Here is a 19646-nt window from a genome sequence, read left to right on the forward strand (position 1 = left end):
TTTTTGCAAATAAGTTTTCAGTTTCTTGCTCTTCCTCTATTCCTTCTGGCACCCCTATGATTTGGATGTTGGAACATTTAAAGTTGCCCCAGAGGTTCTGAAGCCTCTCCTCATTTTTTTTGAAGTCTTTTTTCTTCATTCTATTGTGGTTGAATGTTTATTTCTCCCTTCTGGTCCAAATCATTGATTTGAGTCCCGGTTTCCTTCCCATACTATGGGGTCCCTGTAAATTTTCTTTTATTTCATTTTCCATAGCCTTCATTTTCTCCTCTATTTTGTGACCATACTCAATCATTTCTGTGAGCATCCCAATTACCAGTGTTTTGAACTTTGCATCAGATAGGTTGTCTTTCTCCTCATAGCTGAGCTTGTTTTCTGGAGCTTTGATATGGTCTTTCATTTGGGCCATATATCTTTGTCTCATTGCACCTGTTGTTCCCCAGGGTGAGGCAACGATATCACTAGTTGTGCTGTTGTATGTGGGGGAGGGGTCACAGAGGGAACAGTGTCGCTTACTTGGCTCTCTGCTGGCTTTCAGTCACTTCTCCTGCTACCCACAATCAAACTAGGCCTTTCTGGTGCTGATTCCCAGGTGGGTGTGTATGTTCCAGGACTCTGTGGGTCTCTCCAATGAACTCTCCTGTGAGGCTGGGAGTTTTTCTCACCATCTCAACCCTCACAGGTTTTTTCAATGAGAGGTTTTGAGGCTTTATTTCCCCACACTGGAACCCTGGACTTCTCAGTCTGTCTTGCTCCCCAGTTGTTCCTCCTGGTTTATCTGCACATGAATGTGGAACTTCTCCTGGGTCTGCCAGTTGCCACCTTGACGTGAGTCCTCTCCACCAGGCTGCCTACTGGTCTGGATGAATTTCTTCTTTAACTCCTTGTTTGTCAGACTTCCATACAGTTTGGTTTTCTATTAGCTCTGGTTGTTTTTTGTTTTAAATTTTGTTATTGTTCTTATTTTGGTTGTGCAAGGAGGCACAATTTGTCTACCAAGTTTCTATCTTAGCCGGAAGTCCCTAGCTATCTATTTTCATAATTGCCAGAATCATGTTAGGTTACGTTTCTATATGTCTATGGCCATGAATGCCAAAGACAACAATCAGTATGTCTGCATGAGCTTATAAACTGAGGAAAAACACAGTTTGTGAATGGTTCATAAACTTGTAAAAAAAAAATTTCACCAAAATGCTTAAGGATAGTTTCCCCAAATCCAAATTTTGGTTAGTATTTTTACTGTATTAATAGATTCTCTGTATCAAAAGTTATATGGGAAAAAGGGGGAAAGAAGATGTTCTCTGGCCTTGTCACATCCCAGAATATGCCAGGATCTCTCTGTCCCAGCCCTCTGTGATGGACGTTTTCACTGTCCGGAGTCTTTCCCTCACCTGTCTCCTTTCAAGTCACAACTCAAATGTCCTTTCTCAGAGTGAGTTTCCCCAACAACTCTCTCTGAAGTAGCCTCCAAATGCTCTCATAAACCCCATTTATTTATTTTTTCACATAGCAAAAGATGTTACTCTCCATGTTTTTCCTTCTTTGCCATGCTTTAAGACCTTTCCTAGACACTAAAGGTGTCCAGGAGAATTAGGGTTCTTATAGCAGGAATGCAAAGAGAAAAATATTTATCATCTGCAACTTTCAAACCAGTTTCTTTTTTTTAAAAATTTTTTATTATGTACTTATTTATTGTTCTTGTCAATGAAAGCAGCACAAACCATTTAAAAATACAAGGAAAAACTTACATGTGTTCATACTCTTTTTTAAAATATTTTTTTATTTATCTATCTTTAGAGGGGAAGGGAAGGAGAGAGGGAGAGAAACATCAATGTATGGTTGCCTCTAGTGTGTCCCCTGCTGGGAACTGGCCTGCAGGGAACTGGCCTGCAACCCAGGCATGTGCCCTGACTGGGAATTGAACCGCGATCCTCTGGTTCGCAGGCCTGTGCTCAATCCACTGAGCTACACCAGCCAGCTACACCAGCCAGGGCTCCAGTTTCTTTTTTTTTTTAATTTTATTTATTTATCTTTAGAGGGGAAGGAGAGAGGGAGAGAAACATCAATGTATGGTTGCCTCTAGTGCATCCCCTGCAGGAAACTAACTTGCAACCCAGGCATGTGCCCTGACTGGGAATTGAAGCGCGATCCTCTGGTTCACAGGCCCGTGCTCAATCCACTGAGCTGTACCAGCCAGATCAAACCAGTTTCTTAAAGGAAGATCCTAAGAAAAGCCCAAGACAAGACAGTGACAGAAGAAGCAGATGATCTCCCGCCACAACTTTCAAATTCTAGTTGAAAAACTCCTGTCTGGGACATTGGATGGAGAGAAAGTGATGTAGGAGGGAGAAGCTGATGGAGGTCAGGGGCCATTACCAAAAAAAAAAAAAAAATTAAAAAGATTGAGGGAGGGGAAACCCAGGAGAGGATCTGGCAGAGAGTTAGCCCATGAGAAGGGCCAAAGAGGTTGGCTCTCCATTGATAACTGTCTATGCAGCTCCAATATTCAGCCCTATGCTCTGAGCTTCCACCTAAATTGTCCAATGTACACACTCCTGTTGTCAACAGCCCAGGACATGCATAAGCTCCCTTAATACAACTGGTGAGATCTCTGCCATCTTCCCCAACTAGAGGACCAGTAGTGACAATGGACAGAAAGTCCCTGGGGTGAAGCTGGACAGCAGGAAAACCCACCCTGGTTACCTTAGTATTATTTTAATTACATTATGTAATCACTTATGTGTAAGTATTAATTTACTTGTTCCTCTCTTTCTGTGTGGTGTAAACCCCAAAAGAATACAAAGCTGGTTGCTCTTTTCTCTGGTGTAGCCTCAACATCTAAAGCAAGGCCGGGGCCCATATTTTTCGAATGAACAAATCAAGAGTAAACTTAACTGTGGAAAATATTAATTATAGATTTTTACATCAATAGTTCAAGTACTGTCCATAAACTACCTCAAACTTACCTTAAAGGACTAGCAAGTATGAGTCATTTAGGGAAATTTTAAACAATTTATAATTAATTAATCACATAAACATTCTGAAAAATTCATGTTGCTTTTAGGTATTATATTTTATTCCCTGGTGCTATACTTAAAACTAGCAAACATTATAAAACTTTTAATCATGGAAAATTTCAAACATATACAAAAGCATAGAGACTAGAATCATAAATCCTCCAGGCATCCATTATCTAATTTCAATAATTATCAGTTCATGGCCAATATTGTTTTCTCTATCCTTCCTCTCTTTCCTCATCTTCCATTGAATTACTCTGAATTAAATCCTAGGAATCATATTATTTCAGCATATATTCAAAGGACTCTTAAAAAATAAAAAAACACAGCCACTAACATACCCCCAAAGTTAACATAAAATATCATCGAATATCTAGTCACTGCTCTTTTCTGATTGACTCGTGTTTCTTTTTATTTTTTTAAATATTTGTTTATTTTTAAAGAGGGAAAGGGAAGGAGAGAGGGAGAGAAGCATCAATGTGAGAGAAATGCCTATTGGTTGCTTCTCTCATGTGGCCCAACCAGGGACTGAACCTGCAACCCAGGTCTGTGTCCTGACTGGGAATCAAACAGGCAAACTTTCACTTCACGAGAAGATGCCCAATCAACTTAGCCACACTGGTCAGGGATCTCAAGTTTCTTCTTTATTTAAAAAATATTTTACTTATTTATTTTTTAGAGAGAGGGAAGGGAAGGAGAAAGAGAGGGAGAGAAACATCAATGTGTGGTTGCCTCTCACATGACCCCCACTGGGGACCGGCCCGCAACCCAGGCATATGCCCTGACTGGGAATCGAACCCTGACCCTTTGGTTCATAGCCTGTGCTCAATCCACTGAGTTACACCAGTCAGGGCTCAAGTTTCTTTTTCACAATGGGTTTGTTCAAAACAAGTTTCAAACAGGAACTGAACATTTATTTCATTTGGTTAATATGTCTCTATCTTTTGTTGTTTTGCATTTTTGAAGTTTATCTTTATTTGGAAGATTTTATTGAAGTATTACAAATATAGAAATAAATAAATCACAAGTGTGCAGCTCAATTAAGTTTCAAAAACTGAACATGCACACGTAAAATATCCCACAAGCTCCCCACTTATTCTCCTTTCTAGTCACTGCCACCCCCGGGGTAACCCACTAACCTGACTTCTAATACTATAGATTTATTTTGCCTGGTTTTCAGCTATATACAAACTCACTCATATGGTACATACTCCTTAGGGTATGGTTTTTTCCACCATATTTGTGAGATGAACCCACATTGTGAGTATAATTTTTGTTTGTTCATTTTCATTGTGCAGTTTCTGTTGTATGAATATTCCCCAGATTATTTTTCCTGTGCATTTTGCTTCTGATAGGCATTTGGATTATTTCCAGTTTGGGATTGTTTTTAATTTTGCTGCTGTTACCATCCTAGTTCTGTTGGATACATAGCTAGAAGTGGGATTGCTGGGCCATAGTATATGCTTATATGCAACCTTAACAGATTCTACCAAACAGTTTAACACAACCCACTTGTTTGCCCTCAGGCCATGATAATATAATTTCTACTATTATAACTTAATAGTAACTTATTATTTGGTAGTGTAAGTGGTCCAGATTCTTCTTCCAGATTGGCTTGGGTCTTGCTGGCCCTTTTCATAAATATAAAATTTTATAAACACCTTGTCATAGCTTATCAATTCCAAGTCCCCTTTAATCCATAGGCTTCTGATTTCTTTTTTATTTTGTAATTTATTTGTCCAAAAAATAGGGTCATTTGTCCAATAGTGTTCCAAACATTCTAGTTTTTTGCCAATTATATCCTTAAAATATGATTTAACTATTGTTCCCTGTATTTCCTATAAATGGTAGTTACATCCACAGGCTTAATCAGATTAAGTAAACATGTATTTGACAAGCATTAACTAAGCACTCTGTTTGCTGCCAGGTGAGATACAAAAATAACTAAAACATCATTCCTAGTCTACTGCTTCTTACAAGTGTGGAAGGTTAAGACCCAAATAAGCACCTTTTGAGTGACAAACTACTCTGGCAGTTGAGATCAGAGAGTGGTTACTTCCAATGGGTTATGTGAGGACTATATGAAATAAGGAAAAGTTCTGCAAAGGCAGAACCAATCCATTTCGATAGAGCTTTAAAGTTGCAAGAGCACTGACAAGTCGGGATTGTTGTAATCATTAATTAACTAACTGTAACAGCTAGTGGATTGGAGTTAGTAGAGGGTGGGGGTAGAAGCTGGAAAGGTGGGGTAGTTAGTGGGTTGAATGGTGGCTCCCCCCAAATATGTCCAAATTCTAATCCCAAAAGCCTGTGTTACATTATTTGGAAAAAGGGTCTTTGCAGACATAATAAAGTTAAGAACGAGATGAGATCATCCTGGATTACCTGGTTGGGCCCTACATCCAATGACAAATATCCTTATAAAAGAAGAAAAGATATGCGGAAGAGAAGACAATGTGAAGATGGAGACAGAGATTGGTGCAATATGGCCACAAGTCAGGGAAATTGGCATCTATCAGAAGCAGGAAGAGGTAAAGAAGGGTTTCTCCCCAAGTCCCTGTGGGGAGTGTGGCCCTGCCAACATCTTGGTTTCAGGCTTCTGGCTTCCAGATAGTGAGACAATAAATTTCTGTTGTTTTAAGCCACTGTGTTTGTGGTAATTTGTTATGGCAGCCACAAGAAACTAACACAGGGGCTAGAATGTAATATGGTGGAATTTTACCTTGTGCTTCATTTTCAGTACCTCAGTTTTCCTCCATCCAAGGTTCAACTTTAACTGAAACCCTATTGTGAAAAAGACCCCGTCTACCTCTTTGATGAAGCGACCACTTGATTAAGAAATCCTCTCCCTAATTCCCATCTGTACAAATAATAGGATTCAAAGCACTGTTTTTGGCTGCAGTCTGCTGTCTACAACATCAGAAACCTAAAAGCACTTAAGCAAGGGAATCACCATCCCTAATCGCACTCTTCCATAAAGACCCCCGTAAAATAATGTAATACAAAGTCAGATCCATAAGTTATTAATTAGGTTGTTCCCGGATGCAAAATACCATCGGGGGGGGGGGGGAAAGTCTGGTTTTACAAATAATGACTGAAGTACACTGATCATAGTTGTAGTACTACATGCATATGTGGTTTGTTTTCTAATAGGAGACAAGAGTAGTTTCTGCTCTGAATTTAAAGTCCACAAAAGCCTTGTTTTGCCATGGCCTGTCCCTCATCCATCTCGCTCTTTGAAGGGCAGTTAGCTTCGCCGGGACAGAATCTTCACACAGGATCCAGGCCTCCCACTGGCGGACCCAGGTGGTTTAACTCCCCCACAACCCTCCAACACTGACCCCTTGCTATCGGTCCACGTCCCCACCATACTCTAGAGGGAGCCCACGGGCCTCTCAGACACATGATTCCTAGTTCAGAGAGGCAGCCCGGTCTGTGGACCTCGTTCCAACACCTGCACAGAGGCCGTGGTGACAGCCAATGGGGGTGCCTCCACCAACAGGGCCCCTCGTGCCTTCACAGTACAGGTAAGCCCCCTAGCCTCCACATACACCCAGTCAGATACTTGTCGCCGCCCTCCTGTGCTGGGGTAGGTTAAGCCGGGACCCTCCCCACTTGGAAAAGCCTGGTTGCTGGGTTCCCGAGCCCGGCCAGACTTTATCCAACCCGTCTGTCAGGCCTGGGACGCTGGCCGTCCCCGCCCAATCGGGCGCCTGGCAAAACCCGGAGCTGCAGCCACTCGGTAGCTCCCCGGAGGCGGAGGCGGCCGCGGCGCGGCTCAGCGGACTGAGCATGCGCAGTGGGCCAGGCCGGCTCACGCTAGAAGGAAGCGGTCGTTCGCCGTGATCCCGGCGGCTGCGCTGGGGTATGCGGTACCTGCTAGCGTGGCTGCTGCATCCCGCTTTGCCCAGCACCTTCCGCTCGGTCCTTGGCTCCCGTCTGACGCCTCTGGAGCGCCTCTGTGGGTAAGCGGAGCACGGCGCCCGGGCCCTTGGGGCCCGCGGGTCACGATGGTTTGGAGCTCGGGTTGCAAAGTGGTGATTCAGCACTTAAACCCTCCGCCGACGCCCCTCACGCTGCCAGTCCCGCCGGCCTGTGGCCCAGACAGCTGCGTTGAGGTGGCTCCGGGGCTCAGAAGGGCGGCTTGCTGGGCGACGGCGGGGCCTTGCCGGGAGAAAACAGCGTCCGTGGGGCCGGTGAGAGCTGATCGGGCCGTGACCCGGGAACATGCGGCGTAAGGGGGCGCGGGGCACCGGCACGGGCGCGGACGGAGTCACCCCGGCTGGCTCCTGGGATCCGAGCCACTCTCTGGGGAGTCTGCATGTGAGGAGCCGGGAACCTCAGTGGACTGCCCCTTGCTTTGGGGTCCAGGGACACCACTTTCCTTTCAACCCTGCTTTTTCCTGTGGGGACTTAGTTTTCACTACTAAATGGAAATGTCTGCTTTGGGAAACGTAAAAGTTTGCGTGCGTCCGCATTAGCGGGTGGACGGGTGTTGGATTACCTGTCCAGGGAAATTTGGGAAAGGATACCTTGGGATCCGTCACAGCAGCTCCCTTGTTCTGCGCTAACCGATGCCCAGAAAGATTGTGTGATTTCCCCACAGTTGCAGAGATTGTGGCAAAAACCAAGATCGGGACGCGGGTTTTTTGTCATCTGGTGGCGTGCTCGCTGCGCTTTGCTGCTCTGTGTACACTAAAAAAATTCAGCCTTGTAGCAAACTCTGAATTCTCTTTATTGTGAATAAAGAGGAATTGGCAAAGATGGGCTGTATCGTCTTGGGCTACATCTTTTGAACCCTTCTGGTTTTAATACTATCTAGGACCTACCAGGTGCAGGTTATATAGACCCTCTGTGTATGTGGTCTGCCTCCAAGGAACTTGGTCCTGGGTGGAACAGATTGAGCTCTCAGGAGTGTATAGCTAACCAAACAGGATGTTCGAAGAGTCAAAAGGTGGACCGTAGGGGCAGTATGTGCTTTAGGAGCACCGTGCAGGGCAGTTAGAGGAGGGGGTCTGGGCTGACCTTTGAAGGAAAGGCAGGAGTGGGTAGAGGATGATGGTCAGGGGTGGTTGTAATCCAGCCCAGGTGTGCAGATTAGTCTGTTTGCTGGAGGGACAGTGAACAGATTAATGTAGTTGGAGCCTTAGAGAATTTCTGTGGGGGAATTAAGAGGAAACAATTCTGAATTATAAAAATAGGATAATGTGCTAGCCTGGGCTTATGGATTTTACTTGGGCTTTCTCCAGTGAATAGAAGGTAGAGTCATTAAGTGTTTTTGAGGTGGGAAGTAATGTAATGAAATGGGTAGTTAAGGAAATTAGTTTGGTGGCTGTGTGCAGGGTGCAAGGGAGTGGAGAGACCTGAGGCGGAGAAAGGGTTGGGATTCAGTCTTTACTGCCTGGATGGGGATGGCAGTAATTGTACTAAGAAGGCTTAATGCAAATGAAGGATCTGTGGGACTTATATTTCTTCCTATATTTCCCTGCTACATCTGCCACAACATGCAAAAACATCCATGAGCTTAAGAAATTGGTGGTAAGCCTAGGCAGAGCATGTCCCTGGGCCTCCTTTAGGTCAGAACAATTTTTTGTTCTTAATTTGTTGCTAATAGGCTGTGTTTAGCTTCATATTGATTCCAGTGTACAGAATTTGTGATTTCAAAAAAAAGCATCAATTTAAAATTTTTCACAACTAAAAAGGTCTGTGTGTTCTACCTACAGTTCGATTTTTCTCTATGGTTCTCTCCCACTGCTCTTCACTTTCATTGGTGAAGTCCAGAGCATGGATTGGGCAACCAGAGCTTCAAGATAATGTTGTTCTCAAAGAGAGACATTCAGGAGATTCAAAGCATAATAATGAGTGATATTAACCATCTAGAATGTTCTACACTAAAAACTAATGGCCGAGGCTATCAAGGAAAATACAGGTCTAATCAAGGATCGGTGTAGGGTTTTGGGTTTTTTTTCAAGAATTTAGTTATTTATTTTTAGAGAAAGGGGAAGGGAGGGAGAGAAACATCCATGTGTAAGAGAATCATCAATTGTCTCTTTCTCGCCCCCAACAGGGGTCCTGGCCCCCAACCCAGGCATGTGCCCTGACCAGGAATCGAACTGTTTCAGTTTTCAGGAGGACACCCAATCCACTGAGCTACACCAATCAGGGCCAGGGTGTAATATTAGGAAAGAAAGTACCAACATCTGAAGCTACCACATATTTATATCTTAAGGAAGGTAATCAACCTTACATGGTCGGAAGACTGTATTAAGGGAGATGGGTACATAGCTGTTTATTGGAAGAGGTGGGATTTAACCTGTGTCTGTCTGGTGCCAGAGCCTGAGCTTTTAAACTACGTTTACCAGTGTTACAGCATTAATGTCTTCTTACCTTTTGAGAAGGAGATGATCTTAAAAGCATTTGTATATGATCAATTCACTTGAGAAGCAGCATCGTTGTCCTCTGTTCAACCAAATTGGATAAGTTTGAGCTGTGTGGAATTAATCTGAATTATTGGAGAATCTGGAGGTAATAGCCCAGTCTCTGACAATCACTTGAAACTCCTGGGTATCAGTCAGCTCACTTTGCATTCAGCTCTACTATGCATTTCTCTATTCTCCAGGCTTAGGTAACATTGGCGTGAAAGAAAATCAACTAGCTATTAAAATTCAGGCTTTTCAAATACTTAAAAATACTTTTAACCAGAAAAATGAGTATTTTAAATTAGCATTATTAGTCCAGTCCACACACTGTAAAAAGTTATGTTCCATCTGTCTGCCTTAAATGGTTGAGGAGCATCTCCCCAGGGAGTAGTGTGGGGAGCAGAAAGTCAGTGTATGTTTTCATAAGAATTGGTTTTCTTTCTGTTTTTCTGTTGGTATTTTAGATCTCCTAAAATCCTCCTCCTAGAGGATCAGCCTTCTTGTTAGCCAGGATGAGGAGGCTAAAGCACTCTCCTTCCATAGGGGTAGATCCTGCAGGTAGTTTTGGTTCTGAAGGCTAGGGTGGGGTATTCGTAATTGGCTTATCTTCAGTCTGTCCTGCTCACTCATTTGCTAATCCATTATTTGCATGTCTATTGTGCAGTGAGCACTCCCTGTGCTCAGCATGGTGGGGGTGCAAAGACAGTCAGTCATAGATTTTGTCCTTAAAGAGCTTTCAGTCCAAAAATGAGTAATTTTCCCTCCTTTACCTCTGATCTTTTACCAAACATCTCTACTTTGTATCCTGTTCCTTCTTTCAATTTATTTTGAAAAGCAACTTAGTATTTTTATCACTACACTTTCTTCTTTTGAAAGTGGAACTTAAAAATTCTTAGAGTTAAAAACTATAAAAGCTTTTATTCCTCCCACTCCCAAAGAATTATATAGTTTCTCTTTGCCTATTAAAAGTATATAACTGTTTAAAAAAAAAACAAAAGTGGGACTCACAAGCTGCTCCCTGAGGGGAAGATATTACACTCTGCCTGACAGATAAGTGTTGAATGAATGGTCTGCCTTCAAAATCAGCTTTCTATTGACTTCCCTAACTTTGCATATGTTATGTTATCATTTTCTTAGTTCAGCTCGAAAATTGATATAAACTTTTAATCTCTCTCTTTTTCCCTCTTTGCCTTTCCCAGGACCAGACTCTTGAGTCTTTCATCCTAAAGTTTCTTGGGGTAAACTTGATCTTTCATCACCTAGTTTAGGCCATGATAATTTTCTCTGATATCTCACATCTGTAAGTTTTATAACTGATTTTTCCCGCCTTCTGTCTTCCTACTGTTTAATCCTAATTATCAGATTACTCCTACTAATATACCACTTTCCCCATGCCATTGTGTTGCTTAGATACCACCAGTGATTCTCTACTATTTCTAGATCAAGTCCAAACATCTTGACCCAGTATTTAAGCAACTCGGGGGTTGGCCCTTGCCTGTCTTCTCAACCTAACTTTCTTCTTTTCCAGTCAGGCTCACTAATTTACTGTTTCTTATATGTGACCTGTTCATTCCCAATTCCGGAATGTCCTTCCCTCCTTTCTTAATATGACTAGATCTGTCTTTTTAGACCTTATATAAGCCGTACAGTTATCTTTCCTTTTTTTAACATAATGATTTGAAGAGATTTTGAAACATCCATTTGAAATTTAACCATGTACTGCCTTGTATATATATTTTTTTCTATTGTAGTTATTTAATAGTATACATGCCAGAGTCTATAGGACAAAGGAGAATAACAAAATGGATACCTGTATACCCACCATCTAGTTTAGGAATTAGAACATTTCCAGTAACTTTGAAGCCCTCTGTGCTCCCCTCCTGATTGCAACCTTCTCTTTCCACTGGAGAGGTGATGTTATCCTATATTCGGATATAATTCCCTTGATTTTTTTATAGTTCTATCAATTTGAATATATTCTTAAACATATATTGCTTAGTTTTGTCTGCTTTTGATAGTTATGATTTTCTTCTCTAAGTTACTTTTTTTCATTTAGCATTATTTTTGAGATTCATTCATAGAGGTGAATGAATAGTTGTGAATGCATAGGTATATGCACACCTGTGCATTCACAACTGACCAGCTGTCTCATGTGAATATACCACATAAGACATTGTGGCTGTTGTTGATGGAGTTGCTGTTGTTTTGCTGTTGTTGATGGAGTTTTGAGTTGTTTATTTTTTGTTTTCCTGTCACAAATAACCTATGTTGTTGGTGTGCCCCAGTGCCCAATCTTTGGACATATTCTCTGCCTACATTCACTCGTTTAGGGTTCTCATCCACTCACATTGCTTTAAGTACTATCTATGTATGCTTTGCTCTATATGTAGCCATGAGCCACATGTGCTTATTAAATGTAAATTAACTAGTATTAACAATTCAGTTTCTCAGTCATCCTAGTCACAGTTTAATTTCATGTAGCTGGTGGCTACCATATAGGGCAGTGCACATATAGAACATAGCCACTATCACAGAAGTTTTATGAAACCGGTCTGATCTGTGTCATGACAATTCCCAAATGTATATCTCTAGCCAGAACCTCTTCCTTGAATTTCAGACTTAGGTAATAAACTTCCTCCTCATTTTCTCTTGAGTGTCCAATGTATGCCCCTGAACTCATCATGTCCAAAACCTGTATCCAGATTACTTCTTTCAAAACCCGCTCCTCCCACAGTCTTCTTCCTACTTCAGACAATGACATCTATTCTTCTACTTGTTTAGGCTAATAACTTGGAGTCATCCTTAACTCCTATCATGTTCTCATGTCCCTTATCCAGTCAGCATATGCCTCCAGGTCCAGACCACTTCTCACTGCCACCACCCTGGTTCTAACCGCACCCTTTACTGTAATAAACTTAACCAGTTTCCTTGCTTCTGCACTTGCCTCTCTACATACGGCCTGTTCTTGTCCTTACAGGCAGCATGATCTTTTTGAAATCCAAGTCATAGATCTTTGCTAGGGAATGCTTAAAACCTTGCAGTTGATCCCCAGTTTGTTCAGATTTAAAGACAAAGTCCTTATAATGACCAAGCAGGTTCTAGCAGAGGTGTCCAACCTTTTGGTGTCTCTGGGCCATACTAGAAAAAGAAGAGTTGTCTTGGGCCACCCATTAAATACATTGTAACATGTAATCACAAAAAACTCATAATGTTTTAAGCAAATTTACAATTTTGTGTTGGGCCACATTCATAGTCAGGGCTTGTGGGCCACAGATTGGACACCACTGCATAGGGTCTGGCCTTTCACTACCTCTCTGATCTCATTTCCAAAATAATCACTCTCATCCCCACTCCCATCACAATGATCTCCTTGACTGGCTCACTCTAGCTCAGATTATTTGTACTGTTTTTCCTTGGCTCAAAAAGCTCCAGAGAGATCCGTGAAAGTTTCACGGAGAACATAGGATTGGAGCAAATGTCTTTGAAAGAAATTTTTTTTTTTAAAGGATGAACAGAGAAGGGGAAGAGAGAGAATATTTGAATGGAAGGAGGACAGTTTGGTCACATCCGGTGGTGGGGGACAGTGGTGCAATCTCGTTGGTACCTCAGAGCTGGCTGTTAACCATCAGGAAGTTGGATGTCTTGGGGCCCCTCGGGTCAGCGCACAAGACTGAGCAGTCCTTAAACACCCAAAAAGCAAAACAAAATGATCCAGTTTGTAGATTGGTAGCTCAGGGGAGACTTCAATAAAAAGATTAGAACCTGGTTGATGAGTCCCAAACTACTTACGGGATTTCTTAAATTTCTTCTGCTTCGGGATAGGAAATAGGTCCAAAGCTTAGGCCAAGACTGAGCAGTGGTGGAGGCTAAGTAGACTCAGCTGTGAGGCTCTCACTACTGTTGATATTAACCATACAAAGTTTAGTAGCTAATATTTGTGTAATATTTGTGTAATTCTGTGAGAGTGGTACTGTGGTTATTTCCTTTTTTTTTTTTTCAGATAAGGAGATTGAGGCTCAAAGATGTTACTTGTTCCAAGATACACAGCTAGTAAATGGCTTTGCCAGGCGTAAATTCAGGTGGGCTCACTCAAGAACCCCAGGGGTTGGCCATCATATAACCTCCCTTGCTAGAGGCAGCTTGGTGTCTCTAGTAGAGAAGAAGAACAAAGAGATAGTTCTGGAAGGGAAAAACATAGTAGATGGTTGTGGGGGAGCTCCGTCCCGCAGAGCCCTCCTGGCTGCCACGGATGAGAATAAATCCATCTAAGACATGACCAAGCCACGATCTGCTTGGGGAGAAAAGGCTGATCAATCTCTCAGAGGAGAAGAGCCTTGAGCACCTTTTCTCCTGGGCTTTTATTGGATTTAGTCTGCATAGGAATATAGGGTGTATACATAAAGCACATCAATCATTGTCAGGGAGTAGATAACATTCAAAGAACTATAAGGGCTTATTCTCAGTCTGGATCAGATAGATAGAGTGATGCCAAAGGGCCATAAAACTTTGGGAAACAAACTCATTTTATGCTTGGACCTTTAACATTTAAATTGAGGGCATTCTTAGCAAAGCAGGTTTCACAGGATGTTGTGCATTCTTTTGTAGGCCTGATCGGTGCGCCCTCCTCCCCACCCGGGAACCGCCTGTTCCAGCACAGGGCTGCACACACCTTTGGCATTGTTTCAGGCCTGAAGCAGGTGAGGGATGTGGGCAGCCAAGAGATTAGGAGACTTTTTACAGATAGAATGAGAACTCGGGCTGTGACAAAGCTGAGGAGTGAGGGTCTTTTGTCCCTCCTCCACAGTCCCCTAAATCCTTCCCTAATAGCCTCTTTGAGACTATGCCTGTCTTAGGTTGTTCCTTCCTTGGGGAATTTTACCCATCATTGACTATTCAGCCATTTTCCAGGGGCCAAGCATGGTAAAGTAAAGGCCAAGGCTGCACCCCTCTGGGAGGATAAGTTTTGTCCCCTTAGTGGCTTACGGTCCCAAGGTCTTTTTACTCAGCCTTAGCCATGGAGGGTTACAGCATCTGAAATCAGGCACAGCAGTTCCCGACAGATGGTGATGGTGGTATTGAGCCTGAAGGGACTGCTGGATTGTCAAGGGGAGATTTGCAGGTTGCATTTAAAATATGGGTGGAATTTGACAAAAAGATCTGGACTGATCTCCTACATCTACTTAGTGTAGAGATGAGGGTTGAAAATGTAGATGTGTATGTGGGCAATATCCGTGTAGACATGCGGAGGGCCCAAGTTGAACCTTAAGGAATGCTGACATTAGGGATAAAGATAAGACAGAGTTGGAGAGCTTGGGGGTGTAAAGAGGCAAAAGATGATATCGGAAGCAGGAGAGGAGAGTGGTGCCTTGGGAAAAGATCAAAGACTATTTTATTGGTAACCTGCCAATAAAGGGGAGGGGACAGAAGCTAAATTTCATGGGGGACTACAGAGTAATTTTGAAAAAATGAGATATTGAATTTGGAGCAGTTAGATAGAGCTGGGGAAGAGCAGGCCTGAGCAAAAGCAGGGTGTGGGAAATAAAGCCGGCAGTGGTGGCCGAAAGGCGGAAACTGGTGAAAGCGAACAAAGCCTAAGAGAGGACCTGGAAACAGTGGATGTGAAGGTACAGGCGAAGAGGGAGCAATGGAAAAGTAAATATTTGTTCAAGATAGGGCTTGATTTAGAAGAGCAGTTTCTTATAAATCTTTTAAAAATTCAAAAATGTAAACTGAGGCCCTTACAAATCTTGGCCTTAGCTCCTCATTTGAAGAAAGGATCCTTGTAGTTCTGAGTTCTGCCAGTTCTGTCCACGTAGAGGAGAGGGTCCAGTAGCAAGGATGGGTTCCACTTCAGTTAATATGATGATCCTTTGTCCAGCTTTGCAGGCTACTTTCCTTTAGGGTGTGTAGAGTTACATTGGGGCCAGGAGCTCTGAAGGAGCAAGGGCCCCTATGATGGTAATCCTGGTACCTAGCACCATGTCTGGCACATATAGGAGTCAGTATCTTTTGGATAAATTTGTCCAGGGACATGGGCTCCTGAAAGCATGGAACCCTAGTCATAAACACAATTCAGTTTTTGCTCACAATTTGCCACTTTCATACTCTAAATGTCAATGTAGCCAGTAACTATTATTTATGTGTGTGTTTCTTATTATAAAGAAATTAGCCCTGGCTGGTGTGGCTCAGTGGATTGAGTGCCAGTCTGTGAACTGAAAGGTTGCCAGTTCAATTCCTGGTCAGGGCATGTGCCTGGGTTGCTGACTGGGTCCCCCAGTTGATGGCAGGCAACCAACTGATGTATCTCTCACACACTGCTGTATCTCCCACATGTTGATGTTTCTCTCCCTTTCTCCCTTCCCCTCTCTCTGAAAATCTTTAAAATAAATAAAATCTAAATAAAATAAATTAGAGGTTGGAGTGTATTTCCAAGACTTCTTGCAGTTCTGAGTTACTCATAGGAACCGAGTTGGTTTTAGAGGGGATGGAACATAAGGAATAGGACAGTGTGGTGGAAAAGAGCTCCGTGTAAAAGAGGCTCAATTACACTGGATTCTCACCTTGGTTTTACCATTAGTTTGGCTGTGTGGTTGTGAGTACTGGGTCAGATCAGCTTTAAAGTTGAATAGAAGTGGCAAGAGTGGACATCCTTGTCTTGTTCTTGATCTGGGGGTAAAAACATTCAGTCTGTCACTATTAATTATGATGCTAGCTGTGGCTTTTTCATAGATGCTTGTTATCAGGTTGAAGAAGTTCCCTTATATTCCTAGTTTGTTGAGTTTCTTTCTTTCTTTTTCTTTCTTTCTTTCTTTCTTTCTTTCTTTCTTTCTTTCTTTCTTTCTTTCTTTCTTTCTTTCTCTTTCTTTCTTTCTCTCTCTCTCTCTTTCTTTCTTTCTTTCTTTCTTTCTTTCTTTCTTTCTTTCTTTCTTTTATGAATGTGGATGGAGGGATGTATTTTTGAAATAGTCTGTCTCATACTGAAAAATTGCTACTACAAATAATTTTCTTCAACTATTCGACAGTAAGTTGCCAATTTGATGCCCTGTCACCCCTGTTTCTTCTATAAAGGAGGACATTCTCCTATATCACCACAATACAACTATCAACATCAGGAAATTAACATTGTGACATTACTACCACTTAAACCTCAGATCCCATTTAAATTTCACCAGCTGTCCAGCTATATTATATCCTTTACTGAAGGATACTGTAATGAAAGGATTCAGTTGAGAATTAGTGTTGTCTTTAGTTGCTGTGTCTCTTTATTCTCCTCATATTAGAGCAGTTGCATCATCAAAGCCTTTCATGACCTTGACAGACCACTCACTTTGCAGAATGTCCCTAATTTGGGTTTTTCTTATTATTCCTAATGATTAAATACTCAGCTTTGGCAGAAATATGGCAAAAGTGATGCTGTCTGTTTTCATTGCATCTCATTGAGGCAGTCAGTGCACTCAATGTAGATTTGTCCATTATTGATTATACTTTGATTTCTGTGAGATAGGTCCTGCCAGCCTCCTCCACTATTAAGTTAATCTTTCCTTTTTGGTACAAGTATCTTCAGGAGAGATAACTTTACAACTATGTGTATATAATGTTTCTTATCAAACTTTCAGTTTACTCTTGTGTTTATATCAGTGTGGATTTAAGATGCCCCGTTTTATTTAAAGGGGTTTAATCTATTGCTATCATCATTTAATCTTATGCTTAAATGGTTCCAGATACGGTCAATGAGGGGCCCTTTTAAAATGGCTCCTGTATCCATTTGATATCCATCTTCTTTTAGTACTTTCTTATTTTTTTGGCACAACAAGGTGTGCCTAGATTCTTTTTGTATGTACCCTGTCCCAGTCCTGTAGTCAGTCATTTCTCCAAGAATCCCTGGCTCCTTTTGGTGGAGAGTAAAATTTAGAAACCAAGTTCTTAGTGCTCCGTGTACTCAGCACTCTTTGAGGGGAGGAGGAAAATCACTGTTCCCAGGCCCTTTTAGTAGACAGCTAGCAGTATATGTATACAAATAAGTAGACATTCTCTGTATGTGTGTGTGTGTGAATATTCTGTACACAGAGACATGTTTACATCTCTCTATATTTATCTGTCTTATATATTGGAAGCAATCAATCACACAGATAACTTCCAGTTCCAATCTAAAAATTCAAGGTTTATTTTAGCTTTTTCTTTTCCATATTTCTAATTCCTAGCCTGAATAGTGAAGACCCTGGTTCTCATTATCCTTAGTAAATGCACTTAACTTCATCCATCACTTTATTTGTAACTAGTGTCTCATCACTGCTGCTGCCCCCTTCCCTTTGAGGTGCTTCATGAGCATTGTCACTGTGTCAGGCTGCCCCATGAGAGGTTACTCTTTTTAATCTGTTTAAACTTTGATACCCTACTTGGGGCTGTTCCCTCAGAAATATGCCTCCTTATCCTACTTGGGCTTCAACTGCTGTGCTGGGCCACAGAGGGGCAAGACTGTTCTGACTCCACTCAGGAACCGGGGATATTTTAAAACTTGCATTAGCTTTTATTTTAAATACCCTGAAGTTTGTGAATAAAGCCAAGTACAAGGCCTGACTTCATTTGTTGTCTACAGAAAGTGACAGAAAAGTGGATGGTTAACTATATACTGCAAAACATCACTATCTTGCCTTTTTCCTCGAGAGTTTTGGTTAGTAGCTATAAAATTGTTGTGATGAATAAGGAGTTTTAAGTACAGAGTGGGTCGTTGGACTTAAATTTGTAACTTTTTATATGGGAAAAATATGTAAGTACATTTTCTTGAAGAAGATACCTTAAGAACATGTATATCTTTAGATGGTGGAATTTAGGTAATTTGTAATTCCTTATACTTAAAAAACACTTTACGCCCTGGTTGGTGTAGCTCAGTGGATTGAGTGCGGGCCTGCGAACCAGACAATCGCGGTTCAATTCCCAGTCAGGGCACATGCCTAGGTTGCAGACCAGTTCCCTACAGGCCAGTTCCCAGCAGGGGACGCACAAAAGGCAACCATACATTGATGTTTTTCTCCCTCTCTCCTTCCCTTCCCCTCTAAAGATAAATAAATAAAATCTTAAAAAAAAAAAAACACTTTACAACTGGCATACATAATTTTTTCTTTATTATAGGAATAACTATAAAATAAAAATAAAGAAAGTGCTTTAAGTGCCCATGACTGAGAACTTTTGCTTGGAGGTCTTAGGAAAAAGGAAAACTAAAAAATTATGTGGTTGTATTCTTAGGAAAACCCTTAATAAACATTTAGTTTTTTCTTTTCTAGGAGCACAGGTTCCTGGCTTTGGCATTTTTTCTAATTTTGTGTAGAAATCCCTCTGCATTAACTTTTTTTGTGGGTGCAAAGTGTACAGGTATATTTTTAATTAAAAAATTACTTTTTATTTTGACTAATTTTAGGCTTACAGAAAAGTTACAAAAGTAATATACTACCTCTATACATAATCACAATATGTTTCCTGACTTGAGAGAGAGAGAGAGAGAGAGACAGAAGGAGGGGGAGGGCGTGATGGACAGGGAGAAAGAAAAACATCAATGAGTTGCCTCCTGCACATGTTCTGACCGGGAACTGAACCCTCAACCTAGGTATGTGCCCTAGCCGGTGATCATTTTGGTCTATGGGATGACACTCCAATCAATTTAGCCACCCTATTAGGGCTCTTTTTTAAAAAATAAAAATTTTATTGTATTTTTCTATTACCATTTAACCTCCTTATACCCCCTTACGCCTGCAATCACCACACTGTAGTCCATGAATCCTTTTTCCTTTTTGTTTAATCCCTCTGCTCTCTAACCTCCCTCCCATCCCGCCAATAGCTGTCATCCTGCCCTCTATTTAAGAGTCTGTCTTTATTTTGCTTGTTAGTTCAGTTTGTTAGATTCCATCTATAAGTGAAATCATATGGTATTTGCCTTTCTCTGATGACCTTATTTCACTTAGCATAATGTTCTCCTGGTCCATCCATTCTCTCACAAAGGGTAATATTTTCTCTTTTTTTTAAATTTTTATTTATTTATCTTTAGAAGGGAAGGGAAGGAAAGAAGGTGAGAAATATCAATGTATGGTTGCTTCTGGTGCATCCCCTGCTGGGAACTGGCCTGCAACCCAGGCATGTGCCCTGATGGGGAATCAAACTGCGGCGATCTTTTGGTTCACAGGCCTGTGCTCAATCCACTGAGCTACACCAGCCAGGG

The 19646-nt window shown here is 41.7% G+C and overlaps 1 protein-coding gene across 5 annotated transcripts in view; it reads left to right on the forward strand.

Annotated features, from left to right (window-relative positions):
* The first annotated feature begins 6449 nt into the window (after positions 1–6449).
* Positions 6450–19646, forward strand: part of IDE (insulin degrading enzyme) — a 97115-nt gene continuing 83918 nt past the window's right edge. For 2 of the 5 annotated variants that reach the window (XM_037156617.2, XM_037156618.2), the window contains exon 1: positions 6802–6982. In XM_037156617.2, the coding sequence (XP_037012512.2) occupies positions 6885–6982 (98 nt within the window). In that variant the 5' untranslated portion in view covers positions 6802–6884. Of the gene's footprint in view, positions 6545–6801; positions 6983–7138; positions 7214–13500; positions 13516–14041; positions 14134–19646 lie in introns of those variants that run through there. The other 3 variants (XM_053663920.1, XM_037156619.2, XM_053663922.1) reach the window with 3 other exon arrangements.

This window comes from Artibeus jamaicensis, unplaced genomic scaffold (genome assembly GCF_021234435.1).
Source record: "Artibeus jamaicensis isolate MK-2021 breed Jamaican fruit bat unplaced genomic scaffold, CSHL_Jam_final contig_332, whole genome shotgun sequence".
Lineage (NCBI taxonomy): Eukaryota > Metazoa > Chordata > Mammalia > Chiroptera > Phyllostomidae > Artibeus > Artibeus jamaicensis.